The following is a 12,282-nucleotide window of genomic DNA, read 5'->3' on the forward strand; positions in this document are numbered from 1 at the left end:
TTATTCCTTTGCTGAGTCCAAGAAGTATACTGGAAAGGTTAAAGACAAAGATCAGACCACTATCACCAAAATCACTCCGGGAGCTTTCTCCTCCTCACCTCCTTTCCCCAACATTTTGCATTCCTCATTAGAATGAACTCCAGGACAGGAGATTTTGTGGGAGTTTTTTTGTTTGGTTAGTTGGGTTTTTTTCCATTAATGCAAGTAGTTCTTGCACAAAGACAGCTTTAGAATACCACTGGGTGACTTTTTAAGCCCGTTCTGTTAAGTGCTAAGAACTATTAAAAAAACCCAAAACAACAACAAAACTCCCAAACTATCTACAACACTTATGAATTATGGAAACGTTACCTCACTTCTTAAAAGAAAACTACCTAAGAAGATTTTTTCTACTGAAAAGCTAAAAATAGTAAAAAAAAATAAATTTAGGTATAGAAAATTACTGTTCTGAAATATATATTAATCTCCTGGGTGCCCTCATCATTAATAATCAAGTGTGGGGCAGCGCTGGTGGGATGGAAACACCTGACAGGCTCTTTGGGATAGTCATTGTGCAGTTGCAAAAGGTGGACAAAACCTTCCCCTGTTCAAAGCCCTAATCAGTTGGAAGAATCATAGTTTTGGAAGAAAAGCTTTTTACATTTTGCTAGAGAAATTTCTTTCAATTTTATTGAGTGTTTCACCTTGTTACAAAGTTAAATTATCAAAATCATCTTTTATGGCAGTGATTTAGTTTGTTAGTCCCTGTGAAGGTTCTTCATTGTTGGCTGTTGTAGGGAAACAGAAGAATCATACCTTCTGTTTTCTCTCTCTTACACAGGATTTCATTTAGTAGGTGGAACAACTAAGATCCACTTTTCCCTGTCTTCTTTTCAGTGCTTAGCCCCATTGAGTGGATAAATAATATGAACAAAAATAATATATATTGTGCCCAAATCACCAAAGAAAAAGACATTAAGGTGGTTTAGTAAACATGTTGACATTTATTTTTAATAAAGTGTAGATTCCTTCTTTTCTATTATGAGGAAAAAGCAACATTTTAAAAATCTGAACCAGTGTTGGTTAACAATCAAAAACTGAAGGGTATTGTAGGTGATAGAAAAACTGGCACTCGATTTTTTAAGAAGTGATTTAAAGGGTCTGTTTAGTCATTTGATATTGAAAACAATCAGCAGCAATAAACATAATCTTCTATCAGAAGTAGCAAAAGAATTCATTGTCTCCTTCCTTCTCAATTGAATATACAAGGATATTATATATAATATATATAACTTTGCTTAAAAATCTAAACCCCATATAATCTAAAAGGTTATAGTTATACAAATCATTTTAATAACGAATTTGCTTCTTCAGAGTTTTAAATGGAATAGTTTATTTTAAGCAGCTGGCTGTCAGACCCAATCTCTCAGTCTTCAAGTTCATGGCATATAAAAAGAAGAAAGGAATTAATAGTCTATTATGTACATTTTGGCTTCCTTATGAGCTGTCTGTAAATACTCTCATATACAGTTAAGACCTCTTTCTCTGCTGTATTGTTAATGTAAAGGATCATTTCAATAAGTTAATTCATTTGCTCCCAACTGAAGACCATCTCTACTGTCAGAATGATATAGTTGGAATTCAAATTATATATATATATCAAGATATTTTGAGGTGATGGGCACTGCAGATATTTAGACTATTGTTATATGAAAAGATTCTTTTCCCCTCCTTTTTCCTCCCTACATTCTTTCATAACAAAGGTGACATTATTTTGTCCTCTGTCACTTTGTAAGAAGTAGTAAGATATACAGTATTTTCTGGGTTTTAGATTGAAATTTTGGCAGAAAAAGAATAGTAGAAAAAGGAGAAAATGAAATAAGATTGCAATTAAACTTGACTCTCAAGAAAGTGTACTTCTGTTTCTTTGCAAATATGCCTAAAAATTGATTGTGATTCATTGTTACAGATTGATTTAACTTTCTCCTTTTATTGATAGGATGAAGAGCACTAGAAAAAATATGTATAATCTTTCAACTATGTCAACATATCTGCAAATTTTATGACTGTGAAATCAAATAAGTAAATATTTAGGAAGCTCAGAACAAAAGACTGAAGGCATTTATGGTGAGTTTCATTAAGCAACTGTGTGCTTAGCATTGTATAGCTGAGCTAATCATGAACATTAACCTTTAAAAATTTATATTGCAAAGTATGATGATCCCATTCTTGGTTCCTAATGCTTTTAGCTCTGTAAACAACATCTGACATTTACCAATAATAATATCATGGACAAATATTCCCATACCCTGCAAATGACAAAGGTTTGAATTGTTCTCTCTTCCTTTTTTTTTTTTTTTTTGAGGAAGGAACCAAAGATTGACAGCAGTGCAGTTTCTTTTCTTTTTTTTTTTAAACGATGAATTAAATTATGAATGATACATTACTGTAAAGATCATTAGAAGTGAAATGTCTAACACTGAAAAATATTAGGCAAACATTCAGATTTTTGCAGTGGCCACTGTTTTCTCATTTTATTTGAACGAAGCAAAAATACTTTGAAGAATGAATGTGAGAAAAACTGGTTCTAGAGCGTGTTCTGATCCTAAATCACAGCAGCACTGAATTACATGCATAAGTATGAACCTCTAAGCAGTCCTATTGCATTTGCCATGATGTCTCATATGTTTATACCTACTTCTGATCTTTGGCTTCAGGTATTGCTGTAATATAAATTTTCAATGCTGAGAATGAAAAAGAAATAATAATAACTCATGATAGATTTGGCATTTACCATGCACATTTTCTAGTACCTTTCTTAATAGGAGATCTGAGGATCTGATAAATTAGTCTTCCAAGATTTTTAAATCTATGGTCTAAGCATCCCTCATGCTCCACAAATTTGAAGAATCTACAAAAGGCAACTAAGAAAGGAAAGTTCAAACATGTTACACAACAACTTGTATACGTGAAATTCTAGAGCTTAAAGGAATATGAGTAACCATAGAAAATGAGACTTTTTGAGACAGGCTCTGTTGCAGTACTAATCATTGATTAGTAGTACAAAAATGCCACAGATCTTTTTTTCATGTCATACAAAAACTGTCATTAAATTTAATGGGGCTGGAATATGTTTCTTTTAGTCTGATGAAATACCAGATCTCAAAGTGTGTGAATGTAGATGGCATATACCTTGAAATACAAGTGTTCCATACTTACCCATGCTTATTCTTTCATTAAAAACAAAAATTGTTGGAATGATCCGAAGAAAGTCACATATACAATGAGGCCTTGGGGACACATAGTGAGAAGCATGAGTCATGTAAATGACCATCTCCAAACTGGACTGTTTTTGTGGAAAGGTTGAGAGATTTTACCACTTCTAGATGTAAATTGACCTTTTAGATACCTAACTCAATAAGGACCTTTAAAGGATGTAATTAAGCTAATTTTTTTATCTATTGGTGTTAAAGCCAAACTAAAACTGCACCAGACAGAAATTGGCAATAGTTGCATTTCTATACCAAATATTATTCATAACTCCATTCTTAGAAAAAAGGGGGACTGTTGAAGCTTGACTTCCATTATGAGAATTTCTGGGACCTTCAGGAAGATTCTCAATCTGAAGAATGGCTTTTAAGATGTTAAGACAAAACAGAATTTAGAAATGCAATTCTTTCTCCTGTTAGGAGATGTTGCTTCTGCATCCACACAGATTGGCAGAAACTCTAAAGCTGTGTTCTAGATCTGCAACCAGAAAGGCTGGATCAGCCTCATCGGAAGAATTTGGGCATATTATCCAATGGAGGGAGGAAAGAGGACAGTTATTGTATCCCCTTCGCATCTCATGCAAGATTTAAAGGTTTTTCAAAAGTCCTACAGATTTTTTTTTGGTCTTTTTCTGCTGATACTGTTGAACAATAGCAGATCACAATATGGCACTTTTTTTGGTAATGTCTCCTGACTTGCATCACACTAGGCCAAGTGGTCTAGAATTCTGCTTTTAATTTCAGCTCGTTCTTTAATCTGAATTCCTAGTACATGGTGATTTATATCCAAGCAGCTAACAGCATAAAACAAAACACAATATCAGTTTAACATAGTAACAACTCTTAACATTGTGAGGCTAAAGTGCTCTGCAAAATGCCATATGTCACTGTGAGTAGTTTATATGACTGTGCATACATGGAATAGTCATACAAGTTATATGGATACAGTAAACCAACAAAAAAACATGTGACATTAAGCATTTGGTTCCAGTTAATACCAATGGAAACTGAAGTTTCCAAGCTCCAGGCAGGAGATTCTCATATCATCCAGTCATAGACATCCATTTCATGGTGAAAATATAGATTTCTCTCCAGAGTTCTGAAAGTTTGGTTCCATCGGTGTGTTCAGAAAGTGAGACTTCAAAAAGGTCTGACTCTTTACTCTTTTCTTTTACATCCTCTCTGATCCACAATGTTGGTTTTGATTAAGAACATTTAAATGGGGACTGTTTTTAATCTTTCTATCAGTAGGCTGTTGTTACTATGGAGCAAAACTTTTTCAATAGACAACATTCCAAGTGGGTTATAAATTTTATGTTAATATAGAAGAATTTTTTTCCTTTTTCTCTGACAGTTATTCCTGATTTGTCTGTATTACACCAAATGTCTTCTCTCTTTATTACTGCTTAGATTAAAATCAAAGAAAGACTGACTATTCCCAATCAAGCTTATAGTACAGAATGTATGGGAAATTAGAACCGCACAAATACATTATCCTCTTTCAAACCATCAGTGTTCCAAAGTGTTGATTCTAGGCCCCTAATTGATATTCATCCTTTGAAAGTAATGGAGGAAGACTTCAGACTTATGAGAGTTTTGAGATAAAATGCTAGGCTTGTTGACCACGGACTGGTGAGATATTAAACATAGTTTTTTGCTTCCTTCTACATTGCTTACAAAGTGAGGAGAAATCACACATCTGACCACATTGCAACTACTTAATGCTGCTGTAAATAGATCATAATAAGCATGTGGTATATGTGATTGTCTGAGCTGATAAATGAAAGGGTGTGAATTTTTCAGCATCAGTGGAAAGAGGGGAACAAGAAAAAAACCTTCCTGATTGCAGCTGCAAATGGTAGCAATTTTTGCTTCCTGCATTAATGAATGTAATTCATGTAACGCATATTACATCATCCAACAGCAAAATTCTCATGTTCATTTCACAGACAAAAAATATTTTAATTAAGAATATCAATGAGTAATGAAAATACACTTCCAGAAAAAGCAAAGAAAAACGCTTCTTTGGCCATGTAGAGGAACCGTGATGAGAATATAGTTTATCAGTGTAATAAATTCTCTTTCCTATAACTTTTTACCAAAAGAACCTCCTTTAAGTCATGTTCTGGTTTATTTGACTGTTTTCTGTTTCTAACGTTCCTTTACATGCAGTATTTGACTGCAAACCTGCATTTTACAGTCTCTAGTAGTTGAATCACTTCATCTTCTATAAACATCACAAGTTAAAAGAGCTTTCAGCATCTGAACTCCAACACAACATACAAACTAAAATAATTTGTTGTCTAGAGACCATAACAAATTTTAATGTGCATTTACAGAGTAAACAGAGGGCTGAAGAGAGTCAAACCAGTCAAAGTGAAGAATATGTATTACAAAATCCACACATTACTGAATTACAAAGTAAAAGTGATGTTTTGTCAAAAAAAGAAATTAAAATGTCTCTCGGTGGCACGACATATAGATAATATTAAAAACTGGCTTGCATGAGGACCAAAGTATGTCTACTCTGAAGTTATATCACACAGACTGTAAGCAATTTACAGAATTTAAGTTAGTTTTGCATATACAGGAGTTGCAAAATTAGAGAAAACACACTGAAATATAGAACGCACACACACACAAAAAAAGATGTATATATATAAACCTCCACACAATCATCAGGGGTTGGCCTAAGTATGAAATTGCCACCATTGTACAAGAAGCAAACAAAAAGACAGGAAAAAACCTCACAGGGGAAAAAGAATAATATATTAAAAAGAGAAAAAAGAAAAAGAAAAAAAACTCAAAAGAAAAATACCCTCATTTGTTTTCCAGAAACAACATCCTCTAGTCTGCTGAGCTGCTTTGTGGAATTAATTTTCTCCTCCCTATTTCTCATGCCAAAAAAAAAAAAAAAAAAGGAAAAAAAAGGCTTTTTGATAAAGTTTGTGTGTATTTTATTTGGGTCGATGTTAAATCACTATGGTTTGTTTCATTATTTGGCCTCTTTTTGCTTCCAGGCTGGAATGGTTCTTTCAGTGTAGGAAACCAAATGTCATCCATGGTTAATTCTGTAATACTGATGACTCGCAGGCCAACCCCTGAGAAGTCAAGGATGAGGCTTCTCCTTGCCGAAAGAAAAGGAAACTAGGTCTTGCTGTTACAAAACGTTTGATTACATCACACCAGTTCTCTTCAAATAAAATATCAGTGATACGCCAAAGAAAATAAGATATATCAAGAAAACGTGGTATCCTCTTCTTTTTTTTATAATATTTATTTTATTTTATTTTATTTTATTTATTTAGTAATTTTGTTTGTACTTCCTGAAGAAGGTGCTCCTTGTGTAGAGATTTAGAGTACATTGGGTGCAGAGTGGTGGTTGGAGGTTAGGGTCAACTTTGCTGTCCGCTCCGTGGATTTTACAGGCGATTTGCTCTTTGCTTTAAGAAGAGAAAGTGATATTGGAAAAAGTCAGCACTTTTAGATTAAAGCAAAGCACCCTTCACAAAGCCACAAACAAGAAGCAGGACAGAAAGTCCATGGCTTGTAGCTATCCTCGCACCTGCGGAAGAAGTTATAAGATATTCGCTCATCTTGCAGATTTCCAATGCTCCTTATAAGGCTGTTTTAAACACATACATTTATATATTTAATTAGCTCGCCAGGTTGGCTCTGGTGCCCATGAATGTCTTGGCATGCACTGCAAATAACAACACATACAGAGTATTTCAGTCCCAGGGAAGGTTTTTGTTTTGCTTTGCTTTTCTTTCTCATCTGTCTTTTTAAACAATGTTACCCAGTGAAACCATACACTAAAAGGGACAAACCCAAACACCTTCCATCTCAGAGTGTTCTTTACAAAATCATTTCCAACATCACATCATTGATTACTTACAACAAAATCATCTAGTGGCTAAAGAGTGTTTTCTTGTAAACTGGAGGAGATCCTGGCAAATGGCTGTACTATTTACAAGGGGGAAACAGATTGCCAAAGTGTTTGGATTATTTTTTTTTGAGAAACTAGATTTTCCCAGAGTTTTTTTTAAACAAAGCTATGAAAACAATGGTACATATCATTATTTCTAAACACGTGACTTTATATTTAAGCATGTTAGCAGAAAAAAACCATTCAGGGCTAGACTAATTTAACTGAAATGTCCGCACACCAAGAATATAAGTATTTAGATGTCTTACATACCAAGTCTCAGGGCTTGATAACTCCCTGTATCATATAGAATCACATTCCAAATTTGAAACATATTACATGAGGTGAAAACTATAAATTTAATTTGGTTGCACTATAAATAGGAGTTCCAATTATAACAGATTAATGCATGATCAATAGATTTTATATCTGTGTTGTATATTTGGAAAGTATTAATGTTATTGATAGTTACAGGCATCAGTTCTACAACGAAGTAATAATGGTGTTATAAGCAGTCTATGATAATGATGGACTTGTAATAAATAGTTATTTTAAAAAAATCTGTTGATCATGTATAAACTATTTTTGTAAAAAATTTATTACTAAGCAGGATGATGAATTTCATTGCAGCCCCAAAAAGCACATTTGTCTCCTCATCAAGACTATACACAATGAAAGCAAAAAGAACTCCAGGAAAGTGCATTTTTTAAACCTTGCAGATATTTATCAGTAACACAGTTTCTTTATATCTGCTAGCTATGGTTATAAGTGTAGCAAGAAGTGTTTTTGTTCCTGTCTTTAGTAAATTTTTCCCTTTAAAAATGGGGATTAAACTAAATTCCAGATTTTAGATGAACACTGCTTACTTTAGTAAATATGTGATGTGAGATGTTGCATACATAGCAGTTGCCATGAAGCACCCTTAGTCCTCTGTCACATACACAAAACCTTCTAAGTAACAGTGATATTTCAATTATCCACGTGTGAACTGAATCTCTAAATGAATATTAACTTTTAAATGGAAACATCTCAAAGACATTACTGAGATGTTTCAAAGAAGTCCAGGGGAACTCTGAGCTTAGTTTCTACTGATAGAACACAGGTATGGGAAGCCTACTTATCTCTTGCCCGTCTGATAATGCTACCTGCATTACTACTTGAGCAATATTCAAGTACACTGCAGCACTTTTCTGAGCATCTCAAAACACTTGCTCTGTATTAGGAACAAGCAAACACACAAGCAAATTGACTGTGACTTCTTTCTGGGGCTTGTTCTCACACAGATAGTATTTACGAACTTGAACTCCAGGACTGAGGTCAGTTTGGGTTTTGTTGCAGCATAGATTTGTTCTCTCTTTATATAATGTGTAAAATCTGTAATTTGACAGATTATTATAAAGGATTTTCTTTCCCTAATAAGGTTAGCAGAACTTAGTTACAACCTTTGTTAATGTTAGATCATTTCCTGATGTATTCAATTATTTTCACTTGTTTTATTTCATTGAAATGAGGGTTTTTTTGATTGAACTGGGGAAATACATGGCTCAAGACCACTCTAAAGAGGTCTTTGGAGATACATTTCCTTTTCAGAAAATATGTATAATACAACTCAGAGGAATCTCATAGATATTTTTTAAAAGAGCTTTTTTAACAATTAATAGCGTTGTGATTTTTGAATTTGAAAGCTGTAATGTGTGGAGGAGAAACAGTATGATATAAAATAAGTTTGACAAGTTATTTCACAGTGGAAAATATTTGCAGGGAAAAGTTTCTTTGATTTTTGGGTTTTTTTGCTTTTTTCAATATGACAATCTGTACATCCCCAAATTAGGGGGTAATATATGATACAAACTCATGATAACCTTTGAATTTAGTTTCTGCATAATTTAGTTTCTGAATTTAGTTTCTGAATGCAGTTTCTGCATAAATCATGACCTTCCTCCAATTGTTCTACGTACATGTTCTTCTCTAAAAAACAAGTCTGTTTTTCTTTATCTTGCAGGGGATTTAGGTTAGAGTACAAGCAGTAAAAGCAGGCTAAAGCAATTCTGAACACATGAGAAAAAATTTAGGGAAAATAACAACTAAAATAATTTCAGCTTCAATGTGAAGAAAGAGGCTATTAGGTTTGTTGGAAAAAATTGTCATAGACAGTGTCCTCTGTGAGGTTTTGGGAACTAGTTAGTATATCCTAATCTGGTTTAAAAATTTCCAAAATGCTACCTAACCCAAGCAGATAAATTTTCAGTAATATATGAGCCCAAATAAAATTGCAACATGCAGTGACATGTATGACTATTAGGTGTGGTCTCATCTTTTCAGTGATGTTTTATAAAATAAAATTGAAGTTTAAGTGTATTCAGGTTGGTTTTTTTTCCCAGAGATGTGAAAAAGAATTGTATTTGTTTTTTCATGAACCCAAGTGTTTCTTTAGCTTTTGAAAGAGTGAAAACTGCCAATGAAGAATGAGGACATAGTGAAACTGAAAGCAGCTTTTTTAGACTTTTTTTCTTTTTCTGTTCTATTTGCTCATATTTTATTATTTTGTTTTTCCTCTTCAAAGAAGATGTGACCAAAAATATTCAGAAATTTCCATTTTGACTTCAAATCTGAAAGTCATAGGATGCTTAAATCAGAGACTCAGTTCCAACATTTTAAACTTATGTCAGAGGCAAGGTACACATCAAAATCCAAATTAAAATATCTTGAAAATTCAAATATCTTGAAAATTCAGAGTATCCAGATTCAGACTTTTCATGTAGATGTATTTTAGTGTACTGTTCTGACCAAGACTTGAATCACTGGAACTGTGAGCAAAGTAATGTAAGTTAAAACCTGTCTATCTGGCTGTGGGTTTGATAAATTGATTACTCATTACGTATCCATTTCAAACATTATTTTCTAATAACATAAGGACAACTAAAATAAATTTTATTGCACGTCAACAACACTGGGTAAAACTGGACTGCAATTATGTAACCCTCGAAAACAGTAGCTCAGAAGAAGCATCATAGTATAATGTATGTATATTTTGTTTCTACATTATTAATTAAACTCTACTTGATGTGTATGTCAGACACTCTCAGAGTTTGAAACTGTGTTTTATTCAAATTCATGGTTTTCTTAAATGTTAGGAATACAGAGAGAAAAAATATGTGATAAATAATTGTGACCTTAATGTTTAAAATAATAAAAGCATCTCTGTCAGAAATACTGAAGCATATTTTGTGGCTCATAGTGTATGGACCACACAGGTAAACACCAATTTTGTTTTGCTAATGAAATCAGTTTTAGAGCATCTAAGTATAAAATAAAGCCATCAGAAGTTATAAATTCTAGTAAACCCTAACTGATCAAAAAGGTAGTTACTCATTCCATGCCTGAATGACTACAGTCCCTGGCTTTCACTACGATATTGATCAGACAAAATTTGTGTAAAGATACGTGGGATTTTGGGAGACAAGCAGAGAAAAGCAAATACTGGTTGAATAATTTTGCCCGTTCATTTTCTCACAACTGGATGAAACACTGAATTGTAAACTAAGCAGCTGCCTCGGGCACTACCAATTCTAGCATCTCCTATTTGCAGGAGTACCTTGCATGGTTAACCACTTTGGGTCTTAAGCAGTTTCCATCTGCACTTTCTAAGATTTGGGACATAATAGCCTACTGCATTCTGAGCCTCATACCTGTCAGAGACTCTGAAAATTACCTTCTTACAGTTAGGTATACAATGAATAGCGTATTCTCATATAAATAACAGAAGGAATCTGCAAATTCAACAGCACTTCTTTACTATTTTATCAAACGTATAAGTTTAGTTAGGGTATCCTTGAATTTCCTTTAATTAGTAACCCACTGATCAATGCCTGAGCAGTGTCCTTGTTTTGTGCTGACAGTACAGGAGAAATACAGCCAGTCACACAAAAATCCATCCTAGATTCTCAGTATGTATTACAATATACCAAAATATCCTTACATATATATGGGATTGTGCTGAATATGAATTAATTTTGCTGTTCTACTAATTTTTGAAATCTTGGAAGTTTCATTTTTCAGGAATTTGTGCTGATGTTTTCCATCTTTAAGTGCCTGGTCTGCTGTTTTACAACACTTAGCTTTGCTTTATCATGTTGGATTTTACATAACCTTCTTGTGAGCCCCAGTTGAAAACACGTGAAATCATAATTTTGCATTATTTCCATGTAAAGTAAGTAAAAGTTCATGAGATACTTTCCTTAATTTTACTGGGGACATAAATTAACTATAAGATTTCTTGGAGGACATTTGCTGTATCATATACATAAAGATAAATAAAATCAAGTATGGTTGATTTTATTTGAAGTTTTATTTGGATATGTCTCACACAGGTTTTTAATAAATAGATTTTTCTCTCTGGTCTATCAATTACTATCATCCTTGTTCCTCTGAATTGCATAAATCATTGTTGTATATATGTCTCTTATACTGCTGAGATATATATACCCCTCTTCCTCTTCAGAGGAGTGACTTCTCATGTGTGTTTTAAGGTTCAGTCATCTGTGTTTGATTTTGAGGAACTGAATAACAGAAGATGACCAGTAAGTATCAGATTCAACGCAGATCCTTTTGCTTAAGATTTCCCTCCATCTTTCTCTATTGGCTATACAGTAATCAGCTTAAACTACTGCGAATTGCTGTTTGAGCAAATGAATTTTTCTTATACACCAGAGGAAAAAGTTCTGAATTTCTGTTTGGGTTTTTTTTTTCTTTGTTTTGGTTGGTTGGTTGGTTTGATTTTAGTTGGTTCTTTTGTGGGTTTTTTTGTGGGTTTTTTTGTGTTTTGGAAGAAAGCTGCTTCCAAATTGATTGAAGTTTACTGAATTTCCCTGAAGTCTACTTAGATTTCACATTCAGTGTGTAGTGCTGTTCATCTGATGTCTGTTCCTTATTTGTCAGGGACGTCTAGAAGAGCAGATAAGGAAGAGGGATGGGATTCTAGATGGATGGTAAATCCTTAGCTTTCACTAGGTAAGGTGCCCAGGTGAACAGATGTGTTCAACCTTGTCATGGCGCAAAAAAAGCGACAACTTTCCAACCCCAAATAGAGGGGAGAATTCTGACAGA

General features: G+C 33.6%; 1 protein-coding gene across 4 annotated transcripts in view; it reads right to left on the minus strand.

Moving 5' to 3' along the window:
* Positions 1-963: 963 nt before the first annotated feature.
* Positions 964-12,282, minus strand: part of VSTM2A (V-set and transmembrane domain containing 2A) — a 30,025-nt gene continuing 18,706 nt past the window's right edge. For 2 of the 4 annotated variants that reach the window (XM_027731322.2, XM_027731318.2), the window contains one exon: positions 964-6,691. In XM_027731322.2, the coding sequence (XP_027587123.1) occupies positions 6,603-6,691 (89 nt within the window). In that variant the 3' untranslated portion in view covers positions 964-6,602. The other 2 variants (XM_027731319.2, XM_027731320.2) reach the window with 2 other exon arrangements.

This window comes from Pipra filicauda, unplaced genomic scaffold (genome assembly GCF_003945595.2).
Source record: "Pipra filicauda isolate LSUMZ 115617 unplaced genomic scaffold, ASM394559v2 scaffold230_size2164044_pilon, whole genome shotgun sequence".
NCBI classification, from domain to species: domain Eukaryota; kingdom Metazoa; phylum Chordata; class Aves; order Passeriformes; family Pipridae; genus Pipra; species Pipra filicauda.